Source organism: Hemiscyllium ocellatum, chromosome 23 (assembly GCF_020745735.1).
Source record: "Hemiscyllium ocellatum isolate sHemOce1 chromosome 23, sHemOce1.pat.X.cur, whole genome shotgun sequence".
Lineage (NCBI taxonomy): Eukaryota > Metazoa > Chordata > Chondrichthyes > Orectolobiformes > Hemiscylliidae > Hemiscyllium > Hemiscyllium ocellatum.
The window spans coordinates 41056198-41078534 of record NC_083423.1 but is presented as its reverse complement, the minus strand read 5'-3'; the positions used below and the strand labels follow the sequence as shown (position 1 = coordinate 41078534).

General features: G+C 38.7%; 1 protein-coding gene across 1 annotated transcript in view; it reads left to right on the top strand.

The window, feature by feature from the left end:
* LOC132826611 (mucin-19-like) overlaps nt 1-21461 on the top strand; it is a 52205-nt gene extending 30744 nt beyond the window's left edge. The window contains exons 14-26 of the mRNA XM_060842565.1: nt 4323-4478; nt 11059-11305; nt 11387-11445; nt 11559-11659; nt 12169-12314; nt 12412-12550; nt 13168-13272; nt 13412-13603; nt 14911-15147; nt 16929-17085; nt 17364-17489; nt 20539-20677; nt 21410-21461. Of these exons, the coding sequence (XP_060698548.1) occupies nt 4323-4478; nt 11059-11305; nt 11387-11445; nt 11559-11659; nt 12169-12314; nt 12412-12550; nt 13168-13272; nt 13412-13603; nt 14911-15147; nt 16929-17085; nt 17364-17489; nt 20539-20677; nt 21410-21461 (1856 nt within the window). The remainder of the gene's footprint in view (nt 1-4322; nt 4479-11058; nt 11306-11386; nt 11446-11558; nt 11660-12168; nt 12315-12411; nt 12551-13167; nt 13273-13411; nt 13604-14910; nt 15148-16928; nt 17086-17363; nt 17490-20538; nt 20678-21409) is intronic.
* Nucleotides 21462-22337: the final 876 nt, after the last annotated feature.

Here is a 22337-nt window from a genome sequence, read left to right as displayed (position 1 = left end):
CTGCTTAACAATTTCTCAATTTTATAATTTGTGATGCTTCTTGCTAGTCATCTGAACTTAAATTTTCATTTTCACAAATTCATTTATTAGGTACTGCTGACACATAGTAGCATTATCTTGTGTATTTGAATTGGCATACAAGAGATAGCTAGGCTCACAAGTATCATCAATAGCTATTGATTCTACATTAAACTTACAGTCCCAACATGTAAGGAAGAGCATAGCAGGTCAGGCAGCTTCCAAGGAGCAGGAGAATCGACGTTTCAGACATAAGCCCTTCATCAGGAATGAGGCTTGTTGGTCGGGCTGAGAGATAAATGGGAGGGGGGTGGGTTTGGTGGGAAGGTAGCTGAGAAAGCGAGAGATGGATGAAGGTGAGGGAGAAGGTGATAGGTCCGGAGGGTGATGCCGGGTTGGAGACTTGGGACTGGGATAATGTGGGGGGAGGGGAAATGAGGATGCTGTTGAAATTCACATTGATCCCATGTGGTTGCAGGGTCCCAAGGCGGAATATGAGGTTTTACTCTACCAGGCATCGGGTGGTAACAGTTAAGCAGTGGAGGAGGCCCAGAACCTGCATGTCCTTGATGGATGGGAGGGGGAGTTGAAGTGTTCAGCCACGGGGTGGTGTGATTGGTGGGTGCGGGTGTCCCACAGATGTTCTCTGAAATGATCAGCAAGAAGGTATCCTGTCTCCCTGATGTAGAGGAGACCACATTACGTACAATGGATGCAGTAGATGACATTGGTCGAGGTACAGGTAAATTTCTGACAGATGTGAAAGAATTACTTGGGCCTTGGACGGAGGTGAGGGGAGTGGTGTGGCCATAGGTTTTGCACTTCCTGCGGTGTCAGGGAAAGTTGCCAGGAGTGGGGTGTGGATCTGACAAGGGAGTCACTAAAGGAATGGCCTTTTCAGAACACTGATACGGGTGGGGAGGGAAATATATCTCTGCTGTGGGATCCGTTTGGAGGTGGCAGAAGTGCCGGAGGATAATGAGTTGTTTGCAGAGGTTGGTGGGGTGGAAGGTAAGGATCAGGGTGGGATTCTGTCCTTGTTGCATTGGGAGAGGTAGGGTTCAAGGGCGGTGGTGCGTGAAGTGGAGGAGATGTGCTGGAAGGCAGCGTCAACCACATGGGAAGGGAAGTCACGATCATGGAAGAAAGAGGCCATCTGGGACTTTCTGAGGTGGAATTGGTTGTTCTGGGAACAGATGCGGCAGAGGCAGAGGAATTGGGAATAAGGGATGGTGTTTTTACAGGTGGTGGGTTGGGAGGAGGTGTAGTCTAGGCAGCTGTGGGAGTCGGTGTGTTTGTAGCATATGTCTGTGGTTAGCTGATCACCAGATGATGGTGATGGAGAGGTCTAGGAAGGGGAGGGAGGTTTCCGAGATGGTCCAGGTGATTTTGAGGTCGGGATGGAAGATGTTGGTAAAGTTGGGGAGCATGAGGCAACGCCGACACGGTTATCGATGTAGTGGAGGAACAGGTGGGGAGTGGTGCCAGTGTAACTGCGGAAGATGGACTGTTCCACATATCCTACAAACAGGCAGGCATAGCTGGGTCTTATGCGGGCACCCATGACTACCCCTTTGGTTTGGAGGAAGTGGGAGGATTGGAAGGAGAAGTTGTTGAGGGTGAGGACCAGTTCAGCCAAATGGATGAGGGTATTGGTAGAAGCGTACTGGTTGGGGACAGCATGAAAGGGAGAAATGGAGGGCTTGGATACCTTTGTCACGGTGGAACGATGTGTACAGGGACTGGATGTCCATGATGAAGATAAGGGAAATGAAAATCTTGAAGGAATTATGTGCATTTGTGGTTTCACGAATGTAGGTGAGGAGCTCGTGCACTAAGGGGGACAAGATGGTGTCGAGGTAGGAAGAGGTGAGTTCGATGGGACAGGCGCAGTCTGAGACAATGGGTCGACTGGGACAGTCAGGTTTGTGAATCTTCAATAGGAAGTAGAATCGAGCGGTGCGGGGTTCGCGAACAATGAATTTGGAAGCTGTGCATGAGAGATCCCCAGAGGTGATGAGGTTGTGGATGGTCTAGGGGTCGATTCTCCTGCTCCTCGGATGCTGCCTGATCTGCTGTGCTTTTCCCGCACCACACTCTCGACACTGATCTCCACCATCTGCAGTCCTCACTTTCTCCTCGTCCCAACATGTAAGGAAAACATTCATTTCCTAGATGCAGTGTTCAGATTGGCATAAGACCAAAGGCATTCATTAGTAACAAATGTTTTTTTTTCAAAATAGTTGGCAGACTTCTACATCACCCTGATCATACCTGCGACAGACTGGTGAGGTCAGAGCATATGAATTCCTGGTGTATAAGAATAAGCTGAAGCATTTTAACCAAGCAATTATCAAAGCATTCCTTGCATTTCCAATTACAATTGCAAATTTACATGCAATAATTGACAATATTCATTGCAATAGCATCCACCACATTTTTTCCAAATAGTAAATCCTGATATTGTAGCTTAAGTTAGATATTCCACATCTACTGCTCCAATGAGTTCAGGTTTTCCTGGCTCTGAGGTAGTTGTGTATTCCATTCTTAACAGGCTTAAAGCGGTTATCTCTTCTTGCAGCCTCTTCATTTGCCCGTCCCTTTCCGATCTCTTTCTGCTGCCCCACACCCCATCTGCCACTGCAGCTTCATTCATTCTCAATTATCTTTACAGACTCCTTCTGCACGTCCCTTGCAGCCTCCTCCTTCATCCTCCAACTGCTTGCAGCTTCCTTTGGCAGCTCCCACCCCAAATGCTCTTCCATGCTTTCCACACCTTGCCTGTCACAGCAACATGAGGCATCCCCTAGATCTGACCGACAGAAACCCAAACATCTGGTCTCATATCCACAGTCTCCAAGTCTGTTCCTACACATGTCTATCACTGAGGTGCACTCAGTAATCTCCAAGAGCAGGGTCCTGCATTGAGCATAACCCAAGGCTGGGTCATGCACGTACCAATCCCCTCAGCCCGGAGCAGCTTTGGCAATCCCACACAACAATGCCTCAAGCTGCACAGGTGAACCCACATGAGGAGCAAAACAGCCTGTGATTGCCTGAACTTGAGAAACTCAGAAGCTCCAAGTGGTGCAGCAACTTCTCACAAATTCCATCTCCATCACCCACAGCATGACTTTGCTCTGACTGGCTGCAAAGGGCTGGTGTTTGGCAGTGATTGGCCCAACCAGCACCATGCTCTCCAGGGACCCACATTTCCGCAGTATTAACATTTATAGCCCAAATGCTATATATAGCCCAAATGTCACATCATTCTTCCTCTCTCTTGTTCTCATTCCTGATTCTTTTATAATTCAAATATGTATTTCAATGCTAAAAACACTTCCATTTACCATTTATGAGTTACATGGCAATAGATATCCAGTGCTTTTGGCTCTTAGTGTGGGCATTCTGGCTTATGCATTTTATGAAACATGAATCCATTATACAAAACACCTTGCCTGATATTATGACATTATAAAGCACTACTTTCTTTTAGAAGTAGTCACTGCTGGATCATAAGAGACACGACTCAGTATACTGCCTCACAAACAGCAATACCAGAATGAATACTTTGTCAAATTAACACTGCTTTTAGAAAGCCTACAGTTGGAAGCAGGCCATTCATCGCATACAACCCCTCCACAGAGCATCCTATCCAGACCCCTGCCATTTCCCATGGCTAATCCACCTTGCCTCCACACTGTGGGGCAACTTAGCATGGCCTACCCACATAACCTTCACATTTTTGGACTGTGGGAGGCAACCCATATAGACATGGGGAGAATGTGCAAACTCCACACAGGCAGCTGCCTGAGGGTGGAATCGAACCCAGGCCCCTAGTGCTGTGAGGCAGCAGTATTAACTACTGAACCACTGTTCCACTCGTGGAATAAGCATTGGTTTATCATTTCATCCCAAATCTATCACTTTTAACAATGTAGTACTCCTCTAATAGTCTTGGTATTTTCAACCCTAATTTACCCCTATCCAATAGTGGGACATTTACTCTCCGAAGCACGGTAACACTCTTTGTTTACACATGTATGCCTCCAGTTTACTGACTACAGCCCCCTTCTGTTCCATTATATCTCTTTATCTGGTCTGTCCTTCTGTTCTACTGTGCTTTGCGATATCAGAGCAACATTATATTTTACATATTCTATTATGCTACATTATAAACTAAGCTATAACTGACATTTGCACTACAAATCAAGAATGGTTTGAATTAATGAAGTGAAAAAAAATCAGAAGACAGATATCAGCTTGATACCTTCATTTAATGATGTGTATTTTCTGTTTCACAGGACTGTGTGGCGTTTTTAATGACAATGCAAATGACGACTTTCTATCTGCACATAACATTGTGGAAAATGCACCTGTTACATTTGCTAATTCCTGGGAAGCAGAAAGCAATTGCCCTGGAGCATCAATATTTGATCCATGTGTCAGTTCAGATAATGGTAATATAGAATGGCTAATCCTTACTATAATAGACATTGTTTTATATGAGTAAACATGTAAGACATGAGTTCTGAATTGATATAATAAATTTGTCATCTTCTCTTATGTAAAGAATTCCACTACCATAAACTATTCTGTTTTAATGATCCAATCAAGTCGTGACAAGCCTACTAACGACCGTCCTTAAAGAAATACTTCAGTCCTTAAATATTTCATAAAATGTACTCACAAATTAGCCTGTTGCTGAAATCATTCTTGATGCATTTTTCAATCAGGTTATTTTCTATGAAATTAACACCAAAAACAATTAAGGTTGAGAATATGTTTGGTTTATAGTTTTTTTTTATTTGGCCACGATGTGAATGTTTGTTTTTTTTTGGACACATGTTTGTTAGGAATTCTGACAAGCACATGTTGCCCATATTGCCAGAGTGCACTTGAGCAGTGTGGCTGTTGGAGAGGGAGATTATGTCAATATTCCTAAACTTGTCTTTGTCATCTGGTCTTCTTTCATTACAAGCTGGCACTGTCCAAATGGTGTAGAGAGCACTGAAATAAGAGAATAAGAGAGATGAATGTGTGGCTGGAAAGATGGTGTGGGACTCCTGGGAGATTGGGACTGGCTTTGGGGGAGACGGCACCTGTACAAACTGGACAAGTTGCACCTGAACAGAACCAGGCATGAGCTCCTGTGGGTATTTTGCTCGTACTTCTCTTTCATTTGGAGAAGGAAATCTTCAAACAAACCTGGCAATGGGGTAAAAACCAGGACATTGTATTAGAGAGCAATACAAGAGCTTTCAAAACACTAGGAGACGCAGATAGCATTAGAATACTAGGATGGTGGGTAGATTTACAAAAGGAAGAAAGAATTCCTGTCTAAATCAGGTATACACTATATATTTGTGAATACTTGGAGTATGGTCAATAAGATTCCTGAGTGGCAGGTGCAGGTTGCCATGGTGATATTATGACTATAAATTAGAAGCAGATACAGTAGTAACATTTAAAAGGCATCTTGACAGACACAAGAATAGGCTGGGAGTAGAGGGACCAGATAGATGGAAAATGTTTTTAATTTATAAAAGAGTCATGTGTCTGCGCAGGCAAATAAACATTTTGAGGCAATGCTATGATTTGTGAATTATCCCATATTTAGAATTTAAAGACATAATCACTTAAAGTTATACTAAATGATTTTGTCATATTCTCTGCAAATACTCTAACCAGAATTATTTAAATGTCTGAAAAATGGTCAAATAAAGTTGCAAACTGTCAACCAATTCAATCTGACGAATATTATCCTGCAAAACAATCTGATAAATAGGCTGATTGAATTTGATTTTAAAATAATTTGCTTATGGTTAGAATCTCTGTGTCTCTCCTTTTCTACAGTTTTCTGATTTCCAACAGTAAAAAGAAGGTTAAGTGAGAGCACTCTACCACAAATGTTACTCTCAGTCAATGTTTGCAAGTGTAAACGAATGGACACAGCACCTGCTTCAATAAGGAGAAACAGCTCACCAAGCATGTGCTCATTGTAACATCTCAGGGAATGGGGTTTGAGCAGTCAGAGTTTGACTCTGTTTAATCCCATCAATCTGCAATATTGTCTCTTGTTGCTCAAATTTGTACTTTAGCTTTCATTTAGTAACTGCATTATCTTGATGCCAAAGGTAGAGAGATTAGTCTTCAGGAAAAGGATCTATAATAGAAACAACATAGATAATAAGAAATCTGGGTCTTTAGGCCCTTCAAACCTGCTTTGCCATTCAATCATAGAGTCCCTCAATACAGAAAGAGACCATTGGGTCCATCAAGTCTACACTGATCATCCAAAGAATACTCTATCCAGACCCTGCCACCTCACCTTAACCTCCCAACCCTTTATTTCTCATGACTAATCCACCTAACTTGTACATTCCTGGACAATTTAGCATGGCCAATCCACCTACATACTTGGACTGCAGGAAAAACCCGGAGCACCTAGAGGGAGCCCATGCAGACACAGGAAGAAAGTGCAAACACCATACAGTAACCCAAGGCTGGAGTTGAATCTAGGTCCCTACCACTGTGAGGCAGCAACACTAACTGCTGTGCTACCCCATGCCATCCCATGGCTAATCATCCAGTTTAGTACCCTGTTACAAATTTCTCACCGTGCACTTTGACTCCTTTAGTCCTAAGAACTATATCTCATTCCTTCTTGAAAATGTTTTGGCTTCAACTGCTTTCTGTGGTAGGGAAACATTTTGTTCTTAAGTAAGCATAAACATAACAAAATGGCAGAAATTTGCATGAAAATCTTACATGTTTAATTTGCATTACAAACATGAGCCTAAATGCCCAGCTGACCTTTGTACTGGACTCAAAGATAATGCGCTTAAAGAGAGATCGAATATAAGGGTTATGTAATGTACTGGTAACAGGTTGATTGTTGGACTGTGGAAAAGAATGAGTGTATGTGATCTGTAGTTGGAAATATGAAAGTTCTAGGAATAGGGTATTGCAGTGTTGTACCTGAAACCTTCTTTTATCTAATTATTTTTATCTTTTTAAATCAATGTCCTGTCCTCGTATGTGTCCATATGGCTAATCCCACAGATTTTGTTCTGATGTTTCCAAAATCTCTGGGTCCTTATTTCCTCCCTAATTCTCTGGATCTTCTCACTCTTTCTTAATGCTTCTTCCTTCACTTGATCTGCCTTTTTCTGTCTTTCCCTGATCCCATTGTTTTGTAACCAAGCTGACCCCAGCTTTTCATATTGAATTATTAAATTTACCACATCATATGTGAAATTTGAGCTGGAACATAAAGCAGAAGAGAGGAGAAAACCACAATGTGGCTAATTTCAATGAAGATGTATCTTGCAAATATACTAATGTATGAATTTTTGAAGTGGAAAATGTCAACACAATTTGGAACAAAAATGCTGAAACAAAGCTACGTGAGTCAGATATGGAATGAATGTAGGCTAAGTTTTATTTTGACATTATAAATGCAACTTATTTTATTGTATTGCTTAAATTTGAATTTGTTTTTAAATCGTATACTGATGAAAACTGACATGGTATTAAATGTGGTTTGCAGAACACTATGCAAAGCAGCACTGTTCCAAATTAAAAGATCCAATGGATGTTTTCGCTGTGTGTCACTCAACCGTGGATTACACAAAATATTATGAAGTAAGAACTCTACAAAAATCTGAATGCCTTCAGAGAAATTTAAAGTCAAAATATAATGTTAATTAATGATGATATGATCCCAGCTGATGGTAAAACTAGATAACTCACATTCCAGAGTGAAACCTGTTTTAACAGATAATAGCTTTTATATTTGCAGTTTGGTTAGCGTGGTGGTCAGTCACTGAATGTACTAAGAGGCTGCCATAACACTTTGAACAAAAGAACATCAAAAATTATTACACGAAAGGAATATTTCTACTTTTCACTATATAAGAATTATTTCAAATGCTCATATTACAAACAGCAACAAAAAAAGTTGATTTTTTGTCTTGAACAATGATCTTACAGATACTCAGGTGTCAGTCATCACCCTCTTTCCAATTTAAGTTTCCTTGTTTAGTTGGCACAACTGTATTTTATTCCACCAAATGTCTGCAAAATTTTATGTCATCTTCTTTAGTAATTGTCTCTTCCTGAGACCCTTAAACTATATGCCAACACAGCTCTCTTATGTCTTGCATGTGATTCCTAAACTCTTCATTTACAACCGTCAGTTTCTGGAGCCTCTCAGGACTTTCATCTCCTTCTCTGACTGCTCTGGGGACTGGTAAACTGTGAAGATGATTACAACATTGATTGCAAAAACGACTCAGCTTTTATAGCCCCCTCCAACCTGGGCTGCTTGGGACCAAGACATTCCTGGAATTTGGAATTTTCTGGGAATTAGAATGATATTAATATACCTAAACAGAAGTGTGTGGAACCAGAAGACAAGATAGATATGAATATTTACCTGAAACATAAAACAGTGATCGCAAAGTATAAAGCTGTAGCATGAATAGGTTTTAACTATCTAAATATTGTGTCTTCCAAGTTTTTATAGCCAAAGTGTTGTGCTAACATGATGGTACGTTAGATTATTTAGATTTTCTCAGACACATTCCAGGTGACCATGAACATTTGGTTTGGAGAGATCACAATTTACAAATAAGAAATGGGGATGAATAAAATTCTAGAAAAGCTATAAGAGTCGTGCCACTTTTATGTGCTGTCAGTGATGTTATCATGTTTCAGAGTGTTCCTCACAAAGCAGTTAAGAATGAATTTGAAATGGTAAGGTAAAGCTGGGAAAAGAAACACCAATCAAAAATATATTTGGGATATCCCGAAAAGGACAGAAGTTATTGGGCAACTGGATACCCAAGGAAGCCAGGAAAACTAAAGATAACTCAGAGATGGGTTATTTGGAACACACAGCAAAGAACACAACAGTTCTTTGGTGGATTCATGACCTGAAGGATATTGGTCAATTGAAAGAATGCCAGCCAATCAACTGAACATGGGGTCTGTAGCCATCAAATAGTTAACAAAATCCCAATAAGGATAATGAAAAACAATTAATAACTGTTATCAGCAGAACATACAATATTGGGGAGATGCCAATATCTCAGGCTTATCAGTAGAGACAGTTGATTTAAAATTATTTTAATGTGGCTTTAGTAGTACTGGGGTCTCAGAAAATAATGAAATGCTGAATAATCAAATGTATGCATTTAATCAAAAAACTAAATGTATTGTATAACACATATGTTTGCAGTTCACCAGAAGGTATGATCCTTTATCAATATTGGCTTTATATTTTAGATTGCAATTGCCATTGCTCAATGTATTCATTGACTAGAGTAACTATTGAAGCAACAATGAGTTGCAGTGATTTGTTTATTTAGTCTTCTTATTTATTCATCTAAATCTAGGTTGTTTATCAGTGTGACATATCTGTGATATAAAACACTAACTTTCTTAATTCCATTTTTCTAGATGTGTGTAACTGCTACCTGTGCCTGTGAGAATATCAATGACTGTCTGTGTGCAGGGTTGGGAGCGTATGTTCATGAATGTGCAGCGTACGGTATTATGGTCAGAAACTGGAGAAAAAGCATTTGCAGTATGTTTTTCCAATGCTTACATTTATTAAGAAATTCTTGAATTTTATTGATCTTAAATTTTAGCTGATTAGAAATACGTTGATGAATGTAAAAATATTGCTGCACTTTCTTTATGGCACCTTAGAGGAAACAGTTAACATTTAAAATTCATTGGCTTTCTTGAAAGCATATTACACTTGGAGAAAGTGAAAACAATGCATGAGCCAATTTAAATATTCTTACGTTGTCAGTGGTGAACAGGGCTTCCCTTGTTCAAAGATCTATCATTAATTTAAAATTAATGTTAGAATTTTCAACTCATGCAATGCTAAATTTAAATAGAAGCCTATTTATACAGTCATAGACTCATACAACACAGAAACAGTTCAATTAGTCCATGTCAATCAGACGTCCTGGCCCATAGCCCTCTAAAACCCTTGCTATTCATATACCCATCAGATGCCTTTTAAATGTTGCAATTATACCTGCCTCCACCACTTCCTCTGGCAGAAAGTTCCATACATGTACCATTCTCTGTACGAAAAAGTTATTGCTTGGGTCCTTTTTAAATCTTTCCCCTCTCACACTAAAGCTACGCCTTCCAGTTTTGGAAAAGGATCTTGGCTATTCACCTTATCCATGCCCCTCATGATTTTATAATCCTCAATGTGGCCACCCTGCAGCCTCCGACGCTCCAGGGAAAAAATGCCCCAGCCTACTTAGCTTCCCCCTATAACTCTAACTCTCTGGTCCTGGCAACATCATTGTCAATCTTTTCTGCATCCTCTTGAGTATAACAACATCCTTCCTATAGCAAAATGTTCAAATTATTTAAATATACATTTATAGTGCTACAAGGTGTACAATTAAGAAAATAAATATCAGAACTTAATGATCATTCCTTCTAAATTTGATTCATAATGGTTTTGTAACACTACATCTGATTGAAAAACAAATCCTTAAACTCACCAATGTGTGAAAATACTTTTAAAAGCCCCAGGGGGAGCATTTCTTACATCACACTTTAAGCAGATTATAAGCATTCTTTATTGAAAGTATGGTCAAAGGTTCATAGTTTTAACAAAAGGTAACAACAGCAAAAGTCTGGAAAAACTCAGCAGTTCCAGCAGCATCTGTGCAGAGAAAGCAGAACTAATGTTTCAAAAGAAGGGTTACTAGACCTGAAACATTAATTCTGAATTCTTTCCACAGATGCTGCCAGACCTGCTGAGTTTTTCCAGCAATTTCTGTTTTTGTTTGTTTTCCAACATCTGCAGTTCTTTGATTTTTTTTTGAACATCAAAATCCTGCTGTGTATAGAGGAATTGCAGTGGAGAACTCTAAAATGCAATATAATGTCTTGGTATTAACAATAATATCCTCATTCAGCCAAATGTTATGACATGCAAAATGCATTATTCTTTTTTAAAGATATTTCATGAATGATCGCTTGTTTATTTATTTCTAGATAACTCATGCAGTTACTCTCAGGTTTTTGAGAATGACATGAGAACATGTAACCGCACATGCAGATCATTATCAGAGAATGATTATACCTGTGGCGTTCATGATGTTCCAGTTTATGGATGTGGCTGTCCTGAGGGAAAGTACATGGATGAAAACGGAGCCTGTGTGGACAGGCCTGACTGCTTATGTTATGCAGCAGGGCGGTTTCTGGAGAAAGGGCAGAGTATTAATATGCACGGCCGATCTTGGTAAGTATATTCCCGTACTTTTACAAAAATGTAAAAGGTAATTACATGCAAAATCTATTTTAATTATTATTGCACACTCAGCATTTGCCAAGATGGAAAACTTCATTGCTCTCCAGTAATAACGACCTCCCGGCCTCCAGGTAACTAAGAATTACACAAGCTCTCCCTATACTAAATAGCACATGAATTGAACTCCATAGTGCATTGATGAATGGTCATTTTACAAGCTGTTTTTACATATTGCTTTCTTCAGATTGTCCACATGGGAAAGTGTTCATTAACTGTAACAGTGAAGCTGCTCTTCCTGCTGAAAACTTTTGTGAGCGAACATGTCGAACTCTGAATACACCATGCGTGAGTGACTTCCATCATTCCAAATGTGACTCACTTTTGTTCCCATTTGCAGAACACGGAACTGGACAATTACACAAAATTGATATTAATAAATGATTTAATGTGCAGAGGGGAATTGGGGAGTAATTTTGCTCAATTCCGAAACTCCTTTCCCGAATGTTTGGCAGAAGTAGAAACTTTCAGCACATTTAAAAAAGTATACATGTGCATCACCTCCAGAACTATATAACAAGTGGAGTAAGCTGCATGATGTCTTTGCTGCCATATAGTTACAATGGCAGGAATAATCACTTTCTCATTCTACAGTTGTAGTGCAAGTCGGACGTATAACACACTAATGTTGACAAATTTGGCCATTTTGTTCTGATGATCTATGAATTCTAAACTCAATACAGAGGCTTGAAGTTTAAGTCATTTGGGGCTAAACATTTTATAGACAAAGATTTAAGTAGATTTTTAAGACCTCCGTGAAAACACTTTGAAGCTATTTTGGTCTTTTCCACAATCAGAGTCCATGTGTGTCTGGCTGTGTCTGTCCCCCTGGTCTTGTGGAAGATTATGATGGAAACTGCATTGCTCGTGAAAACTGTTCTTGTTTATTTAGTGGTGAAGTTTACAGTAATGGCAGACAAATTCAAAGAGATTGCAATAAATGGTAAGATTAAACAAATGTTAACCCAAAGTACAATTATATATCAAAAACTATTTGTGTCACTGAATAATGTCATTGCACCCTGCTCTTAATATTGCAGCACATGCCAGGCAGGAATGTGGAATTGTACTCACAAGGAATGCCCGAAGACCTGTGAAGTTTATGGTGATGGCCACTATGTAACTTTTGATGGAAAAAGATATGTCTATGATGGAAACTGTGAATATATTTTTGTTGAGGTATGCGTAAACTCAAAACGTTAAAATTGTGCATGATTTTATCACACAAATGTAATTGCCACTGGGAAAAAAAACATCAAAATCAACTCAGTTACTCCAGCAGTATTCACATACTAATCATGTGCATGCAGAATCAACTGAAACACAAAAATACTTTCCTCTTGAAGTGTGTGGTGCTGGAAAAGTACAGCGGGTCAGGCAGCATCCAAGGAGCAGGTGAGTCGAGGTTTCAAGCATAAACTCTTCATCAGGAATTTTGAAGACCTCATGCTCGAAACATCGATTCTCCTGCTTCTCTGATGCTGCCTGACCGGCTGTGCTTTTCCAGTACCACACTCTTCAACTCTGATCTTCAACATCTTCAGTCCTCACTTTCTCTTCAAATGCTTCCCTCTGCCTAGATTACAGAAAATAATCCATTACATTTGGGGTCTCTTTCAATGGCATCACAGTCCACCTGCAAGCCAGGTAACTGAAAATAGAAAATCATTAGTTATACCAGAGTCTTGTGTTTCTTCAAACAGCATTGTGTTGCAGGTTTAATAAATACAAACTGAATAAGTATCAACCATCTTGCGTTGTGTAATCCAATCCTGAATTCATTGTCTTGTTCTCAGGACCAATGTAATCGTCGAAAAGGCACATTCCAAATACTCACCGAAAGTGTTCCCTGTTGTGAAAGGGGAATGACTTGTTCAAGAAATATCAGGATTTTATTTGAGGTGATTTGCTTCCACTAATTTTAGTTTATCTCTTTCTGTTTTGGAATGAGACTTTAAATATGTGCAACCTGTAGTTACTGCAAACATAAAGCACCCAGACACCTTCTAGAGCATTCTGTTTTCATGTATATTTGTACAGGGTAAGCAACTCATTCTAACTGATAACCATGTGGAAACAGTTGAGAAGTTTACAAATCAAACCCAGTGCACAAATGAGTTCTATTCTCGCCATACTGTTGGGCTGTATTTGATCCTTCAATTTTCTCATGGAATCACCGTGATATGGGACAAAAGCACTAGGTTTTCAATCACACTGGATTCAAGATGGAAAGTAAGTATGTTTGAAAATCATCATATCCATATTTGTCTCTATTGGCCATTAGCAGAAAATATATTGGAGTCATTTCATCAATAAACAACTGCTTCTGAAGTTTATTTTACATATTTTACAATTACGCATAACATTTTTAGATTAGAATCCCCACACTATACAACAGGTCCTTTGGCCCAACAAGTCCACACCAACCCTCCAAAGAGTAACCCACCCAGAACCATTCCCCATATTTATCCTTGACTAATGCACCTAACACCATGGGCAAGTTAGCCTGACCAATCCACCTAACCTGCACATCTTTGGATTGTGGGAGGAAGCCCACACAAACATGGGGAGAATGTGTAAACTCCACATAGGCAGTCACCAAAGGCAGGGATTGAACCCAGGTCCCTAGTGCTGTCAGGCTGCAGTGCTAATCACTTAGCCACCATAGTGGAGTACAGTGGAATTTGGAAACAGTTGGAAATCTATGGTCTGCTCAGATACAATCAATCAAACATCTCCATGTGATCAAAACCCATATTGTTTAGCAGGGGCACAGAGGAAGTTTATTAAGCATGATTCTTCAGTTTTGTGTAAACTTTAAAATGGTTGTTTCTGTTTGCAATTAGCGCAGGAGAAAATTCAAATCAATACATTTCAATACGAATATTTCTTAATGAATGGCTTATGTCCGAAACGTCGATTCTCCTGCTCCTCAGATGCTGCCTGACCTGCAGTGCTTTTGCAGCAACACACTCTCGACCACATACTTCAGTATGAGCCAACCAAACTCTTTCCACCCTCAAAACTATCAGAGGACCTCAGGAAGCTTAATTTATTTACAATCCTCATTTATTTCTAATGAAGATCTACTTCCAACCATAAACTTGCAAATATGTTATAAGCACAGGCTTTCTCACTAATTACTTGCAAAATAAGAACTGTATACACTGAAAGCAAAAAAATGCTGAAGATCACAGCAGGTCAGGCAGCATCCATGGAGAGAAAGCAAGCTAACGTTTCAAGTCAGAGCTCTGATGAAGAGTCATCTAGACTTAAAACATTAGCGTGCTCTCTCTCCATGGCTGCTGTCTGACCTGCTTTGATCTCCAGCATCTTTTTGTTTTCAGTACAGATTCCAGCATCTGCAGTAATTTGCTCTGAAATTGTATAAACTATATTTTGTTTTTTTTAAAGTAAATCTGTGTACAATATTGGATTTTTTAAAATACAGTGCTCTGAAGAAAGCATGCACCTCTTTTCATATGAATCGGATAATGCTACAGGGTTTTTGTTTTCCCATGATCCCCTCTTTTTTACAGAACAATGTATGTGGTCTGTGTGGGAACTTCAATGATGATGTTTCAGATGATCTAACTACAAAAGACAACTCCTTGGTGACCAGTGCAGTGGAATTTGGAAACAGTTGGAAATGTATGGCCTGCTCAGATACAGTCAATCAAACATCACCATGTGATCGAAACCCTTACTGTTTAGCATGGGCACAGAGGAAGTGTGGCATAATTAAAACTGTCGAGTTTCAAGCATGCCATAGAAAGGTAACTCTCCTGATGGGATCTACATCATTTGTAATGGACATCGAATACACTTGGCAGCTCAAGTATTGATTCAAACACTTGCATAAAACTCATTTAAGATTGTTTTTTTCCATGAAGAAATTAAAGCTTGCATCTCTATAGTGTTCCATAGAACAGCTTAAATGCTCAACTATTTAATCATTGTTGTAGGGTAGGAAATCACAGTTACGAGTTTAAACACAACAAGATTGCTTCAGTATTTAGAGTGCACTTTAACTTTAATGGAAAGACCTAAGTCAATTATCATTTCATGCTGAATTTTATAGAGCCAACTTAAAAGGTTCACTAGTCCTGATTCATTACTAGACCTATTCCAAGTATGAATGGGTGTTCGCAAGTTTTATAGAATTTTTAAAGTTTATCAAAACAAGTACAAAAGAACCTGTACTTAATAAAAGGAATAATTTTCAGTTCATTCACTTTGGGAAACCAGTGTGTGACACTAATGGACTAAACACATGTCTCATGTTCTTTTATTTTAAATTTTTTTTTATGCCCAGTCTTCCTTATTGTGCTTAGAAACAGGCCTCAGTAACTCTTATGAACCACTACACCCTGTGCATGATCAGAGATATACTGAACTCTAATGTATAGGCAGTTAAGGCTCAATTTTGGATTGCCTAGCTAGTTTATACTCAATTCCTGATTGGTTTGTTTAAAAGCAATGATCACCTTACTGACATTTTCCTACTCTCTCCTGATATATTCTTTGATACATTCTCTTATGACCATGTGTACCTCTTAGCTTACCAATGCTATAGTTCTTTAGCAAAATAAGATGGCAACAATATGGATTCAATCTGTGTCTGCCTGTGAATATGATGTGTCACCTCCTAGTTATTAACTATCATTCTAAAACATCTAAAAAGATCAATGCAACTTCAATTCAGAACCTATTTCCAAAATATATATCCATATATACCTCATAGTCCTGGCACACACTCGAACTTACAAAAGTATATTATTTTAAATCATAGTTGTGTTAGAGAGTCATAGACATGTACTGCTTGGAAATAGACCAATTCGTCCATGCCAACCAATATTCTAAATTAATCTAGTCACATTTGCCAGAACAAGGCCCATATCCCTCTAAAACCTTACTATTCATATACCCATCCAGATGCCTTTTAAACGTTGTAATTGTACCAGCCTCCACCACTCCCTCTGGCAACTCATTCCAGGGAAAAGCCAGGGAACTATAGACGAGTGAGCCTGACATTGGTGGTGGGCAAGGTGTAGAAGGAAATCATTTGGAACAGGATTTACATGTATTTGGAAAAGCAAGGATTGATTAGGGATAGTCAATATACATTCAGGGATAAAGAGTATCTGAAACCATAAAAGAAACTCACCTACTCTTCCACAAATAATGCCATGCAATCATTTAGGTCCACCTGAAAGGAAATAAAGGGTGTCAATATGTCTCATCCAAAACTCTACAACATAGCATTTCCCAGGACTGTATCACAGTGTTAGCCCTGCTTATGCACTCAGGCCATTGGAATGGGTTTTGAACACACAATCTTTTCCCTAACAGACCTCAGTACCATCAATGAATCAAGGCCAGCATCATGCAAGCACATCTCTGTTTATTGCAATATCTCTCCCACCTAGCTCAACTACATTAAAAATCCACAGCAGACTTTGGATTTTTCTCTCTCCATTTCTGCAAACACTTCAACAATTGTTCTAATTCATCCTTTCTTTCCTGTTTTTATATTAAATTGACATTTATTTATCAGGTTGACCCAACTCCATTCTATGATGCCTGTGTCCAGGAGGCTTGTGCATGTGACTTGGAAGGGAAATATCTGGGTTTCTGTACCGCTGTCGCAGTGTATGCAGAAGCCTGTAATAAAGCTGGCGTTTGTGTTGACTGGAGAACCCCAGAACGATGTCGTGAGTTAAAAAAATCTATTAACTGTGCAATGATGGAAGGCTAGCCACTTGTTATTTAATTGTATTATCAACGATTGTGTCTAATTCAATATGTTTTATAACAGCAAATGTCTGAGTAATGTTTGAGTCATAAATTATGATTATTTATGATTTATTTCAGCTTATAGTAAGACATAGTGATGACTTTTTTACATGTTTTGATCAGACGTTATATGAATGGCAATTATATTTCAGATTGAATTAATTGCTGCTAAATGTATTTCCTTTTTATATTGTAGCTGTGTATTGTGACTATTATAACACACCTGGTGAATGGAGTTGGCACTATCAGCCATGTGGAACATTAACATCAAAAACATGCTCAGAACATAGCATTGGAAAGAAGTACTCTGCAATTCTTGAAGGTTGTGTTTGAACTCTAGCCTATATTTTTTTCTTTTGGTTAATGGCTATTCTCTATGATATTATCTAAGAGTTTAGACGAAGGGTATTCTTCATTCTTCATTATTCTTCATTCACATTACACAACGCAATGGGAAAGTCCCTATGAGTTAGCAATCCTTGCTCCAATTGACCTCAGTGGTAAAGACACTGGTCATATCTATTGCTGACCCAACTGAAGTCAGTGGATTCGGGGCACAGTCATTTAGTTGGTCAGCCCTCAGGAAGTGCTCACCTAATACAGTGGACTGTGAAATTGTGGCATTAATTACAGCATTAATACCCAGGCCAGAAGGACTGTCAGGCACATACAGAAAACTTCATGTGGGAACCGTCTCAAGGATCTAAACCTCAAATCCAAATTGAATCCCTGAAGTATCCCCCACATTAAATCAATTCACCAATCTGAAACTTTACTGAGCACCAGGAATCTTCCAAACTATGGGATTTCTTGTTCCCTCTCTTTTCTGCATATTAATTATATTAGATTGGATTCCCTACAGTGTGGAAACTGGCCATTTGGCCCAACAAGTCCATACTGACCACCTGAAGAGTAACCTAACCAGGCCATTCCCCAACATTTACCCATGACGAATGGATCTAACACCATGAGCAATTTAGCATGGCCAATTCACCTGATCTACACATCTTTGGATTGTGGAGGAAACCAGAGCACCCGGAGGAAACTCATACAGACGCATGGAGAATGTGCAAATTCCACACACACAGTGGCCTGAGGCTGGAATTGAACCTGTGTCCCTAGCACTGTGAGGCTGAAAGCAGTATATGTGAGTCAGTTAGTTAACAAGCCTCCTTAAACTCCTATGACTGTCTTTATGCTTTTGCATTTAATGCTTGGTTGATCATATCTGAGGATATTAATATTTAGCACCAAATGTATTCTATATAACTGCTTGGGTATACAAAAAAAGCACACAGTATTTTCAAAATCCTATTCTTTTAAGACCTGATTGTGTAGGAAGCTAAAACCCATCGGTGACAAGAAAGTGATATTTCACATTTCCTTTACAGAAAGATATATAGGACTTCAGCTTTGAAAGTTAATTGTCCAGGTGTACTTTAAGCTACGATTTGTACATTTTCTCTGCAAGCAAGAAGTAAGGAACTTATGCAGGACTCAATAATACTTCCAATCTGTTTTCCTTTCAAATTAGCAATGCACCAGTAGCTGATTTATTTGAGCACTAAATTTCTCATTTAATATAAATTAAATACCACCTTGCAGATGTTCAATGCTTTCATGCTTCCAACATTCCCATTCGCAGAGCCTCATAGAGTCATAGAGATGTACAGCATGGAAACAGACCCTTCAGTCCAACCCGTCCATGCCAACCAGATATCCCAACCCAATCTAGTCCCACCTGCCAGTACCCGGCCATATCCCTCCAAACTCTTCCTATTCATGTACCCATCCAAATGCCTTTTGAATGTTGCAATTGTACCAGCCTCCACAACTTCCTCTGGCAGTTCATTCCATACACATACCACACTCTGCATGAAAAACTTGCCCCTTAGGTCTTTTCTTTATCTTTCCCCTCTCACCATAAACCTATGTCCTCTAGTTCTGGACTCCCCTACCCCAGGGAATAACTTTGCCTATTTATCTTATCCATGCCCCTCATAATTTTATAAACCTCTGTAAGGTCACCCCTCAGCCTCCAACGCTCCAGGGAAAACAGCCCCAGCCTGTTCAGCCTCTCCCTATAGCTCAAATCCTCCAACCCTGGCAACATCCTTGTAAATCTTTTCTGAACCCTTTCAAGTTTCACAACATCTTTCCCATAGAAAGAAGACCAGAATTGCATGCAATATTCCAACAGTGGCCTAACCAATGTCCTGTACAGCCGCAACATGACCTCCCAACTCCAAAACTCAATACTCTGACCAATAAAGGAAAGCATACCAAACACCTTCTTCACTATCCTATCTACCTGCGACTCCACTTTCATGGAGCTATGAACCTGCACTCCAAGGTCTCTTTGTTCAGCAACACTCCCTAGGACCTTACCATTAAGTGTATAAATCCTGCTAAGATTTGCTTTCCCAAAATGCAGCTGAGAAACAAATCAAGAATGTTCTTAAAATCACACCTAACATTCTAGTAAACAGTTTATACTATCAGTTGGTACCAAGCAACTCTCCAGGTGCAGTTATGCATGCAGCTTGGAAATCTAGCACTTCATCACTGACCTGAATGGCAGATGTCTCTTTTTGAATTTTCTTCGACTGAATCCACACTGGGCATGGGCAATATGGCCACCGAAAAGGTGAGGGATGAGCAAAACATAATTGTGGCCATGGGCATACTAACATTTCTCATGGAAACCACCTTATTTCTTTATTTGATGTCTCAGAATGCCATAAACTAGGCAAGCTAGGATCCCATTAAAGGTGTTTTTCACCATATGAAAATAGCAGCCTTCCTTGCAAGCATTGTAATCACACAGCAGACTGGATAATCAAAGAATCATTCAGCTACCATTGGTATCATTTATATTTGGTAAGAACAGACATTGAAACCACTATGGTGTGTGACAAAATGCATAAGTTACTTTTATCAAAAGATGCCTTCATGCTTAAAATTGTGGAAAATTTTACTCACTTACTAATCATATATAAAAATTGTCAGTAACCCATATTTCCAAACATCCAGTGCATTCTGCATAATACAAAGTACTTTTTCAAATAATGTAAAAAGAAAGATTTTGTCTTTTAAAAATTGTGAGCAAAACAGTATTTGAGAAAACTTTAAAATCTTTATAATAACATATGGAACAACCAGTAAATGCAGATATAATTCAGATATAAAAGCTGAAAATGGTTGAGATGTGCAACAGATGAGCCAGCATCTGAAACTGAAAATGGCTAGATTACTGTTAATTAGTTACTTTCAGATTTTTATCATTAGCAGGTTTTCTTATGGTCATCTTGGATTGGAAAACAGTACAGGTTGTGCATCACACTGATGTTTTTACTTTCTGTTTGATGTAGGTTGTTATGCAAAGTGTCCAGAGAATGCTCCTTATCTGGATGAAAACAAAATGAAGTGTGTGAACATGTCTGACTGCACTTGCTATTATAATGGAAAAATACTGGAACCTGGTGAACAAAGCAATGACTGCAGTAATTGGTATGATGTCCATACAGATATATTTAAGACACATTCTTGCTAATCAACACAACATTGAAAATTTAATGAAGTTGATTGGCAGGTAGACGGCTTGTGGAACAATGTAATGTTTAAATAATGCTGGAACTTTATAAAATGAGTAATCAGGGAAGTATTTCAATAGATTCTCATAACCTTAATAATTTGAACCCAAATCAATTTAAATTCAGCCCTGTAGAGTTCCTTGAAACCTTACTAAACATAGGTGATCAGACAGAAATTTCAAGAATCTTAAACATTGTCATATTCTGATCAAAAATATTGTTCCTCTTGGGGTTTCTTTGGGTTTTTTTAAGAAGTTCAGGCTAGATTGAGATACTATTGTTAAACAACATCTATTAATACACTGTACATGATGGTAAGGTGATAGATCAGCATGCTCCATGCTGCACTCTACCCAATCTCTTAGCAGAACACAAAAGTCACAGTGACATCACAGCTCACACCTCCAAAACGTATCTATATATTCATTATACTCTATCTTTACACATCAAAATAAATTCTGCAATGCTGTTAAGCAGCAAGGTATTTTTATTCTTTTGATTTTTTTAAATGGGAATTTAAAAACACAATTGTGAGCCATTATTTATAGCTTTAAACACTTTGCTCAATTAGAGTATAGTAAAACAAACTAAAGAAATGCTGTAGTGGAGTCTGAAACTATGATACTTAAACTGTTTTTTTCTGTTACAGTGCCTGCATTGATGGAAAAATTATCTGTCCAGGTAACTGTGTCCTTTATTAAGTCTACAGCAACATTAATACACTAGCAATGGCTACAAAATTGTTATAAATTATTGCTACAAATCTTAGTACAATACTTAATGTACTAAAGTGCACACAAGGTGTTTGAAGTTACAATTCTGTTAACATTGTCTGTGGTTTCATTTCGATGGTAAGTTGTGAATGTTATCAAACGTCATGTGTGTAATTGCTGCTGGCGCAATAGATTTAAACAGCAAAAAATTGCATTACAGGAAGTGAAGCAGCCAGATTAATTCCTGAATGAACATAATCAACATAGGCACGCAGTTGATTAATGCATTGATAGGTTAGGCAGATAAAGTTAGTTTCTAGTTGCTATGGTTCAACACGTATTGTTAGGCATGCATGTGTATTTTTATCAAACAACAGCATCCACTGACCAGCCTTACAGATAACTTACAGTGGGTATTGCATGGAACTGATACTTTACACAGAGACATCATCTTCAGCAAAGAAAAGTAAATGAAATGAGCAATTCCACTTTTAAAAAAAGTCACGAAACAAGCATTGAAAGGAAGTGCATAAATAAACAAGATAACTTAGTCCCCTTTGTTTGTAATATGCCATGGACATCCATATCTAGAAAATATGATTTCAGATGACCATGTGACTTAAGATATACAGATTTCACTTTGCCTTGCAATTGGCAATTTCTCCCATTCTTTTCATGGACTAACAAGCACATAACTATTGCAAAAAATAAAATAATCTTCAGGATCAGTAAATTGACATTAGCGTTCATATTTAAACAACTTCAATCTTATGAATGTAATATTTCCAATTAATGAACAGCATTTAATCAGCTATAAAGTTACTACAATTTCTAACAATCTTTTAGAACTAATTGTAAAACTAA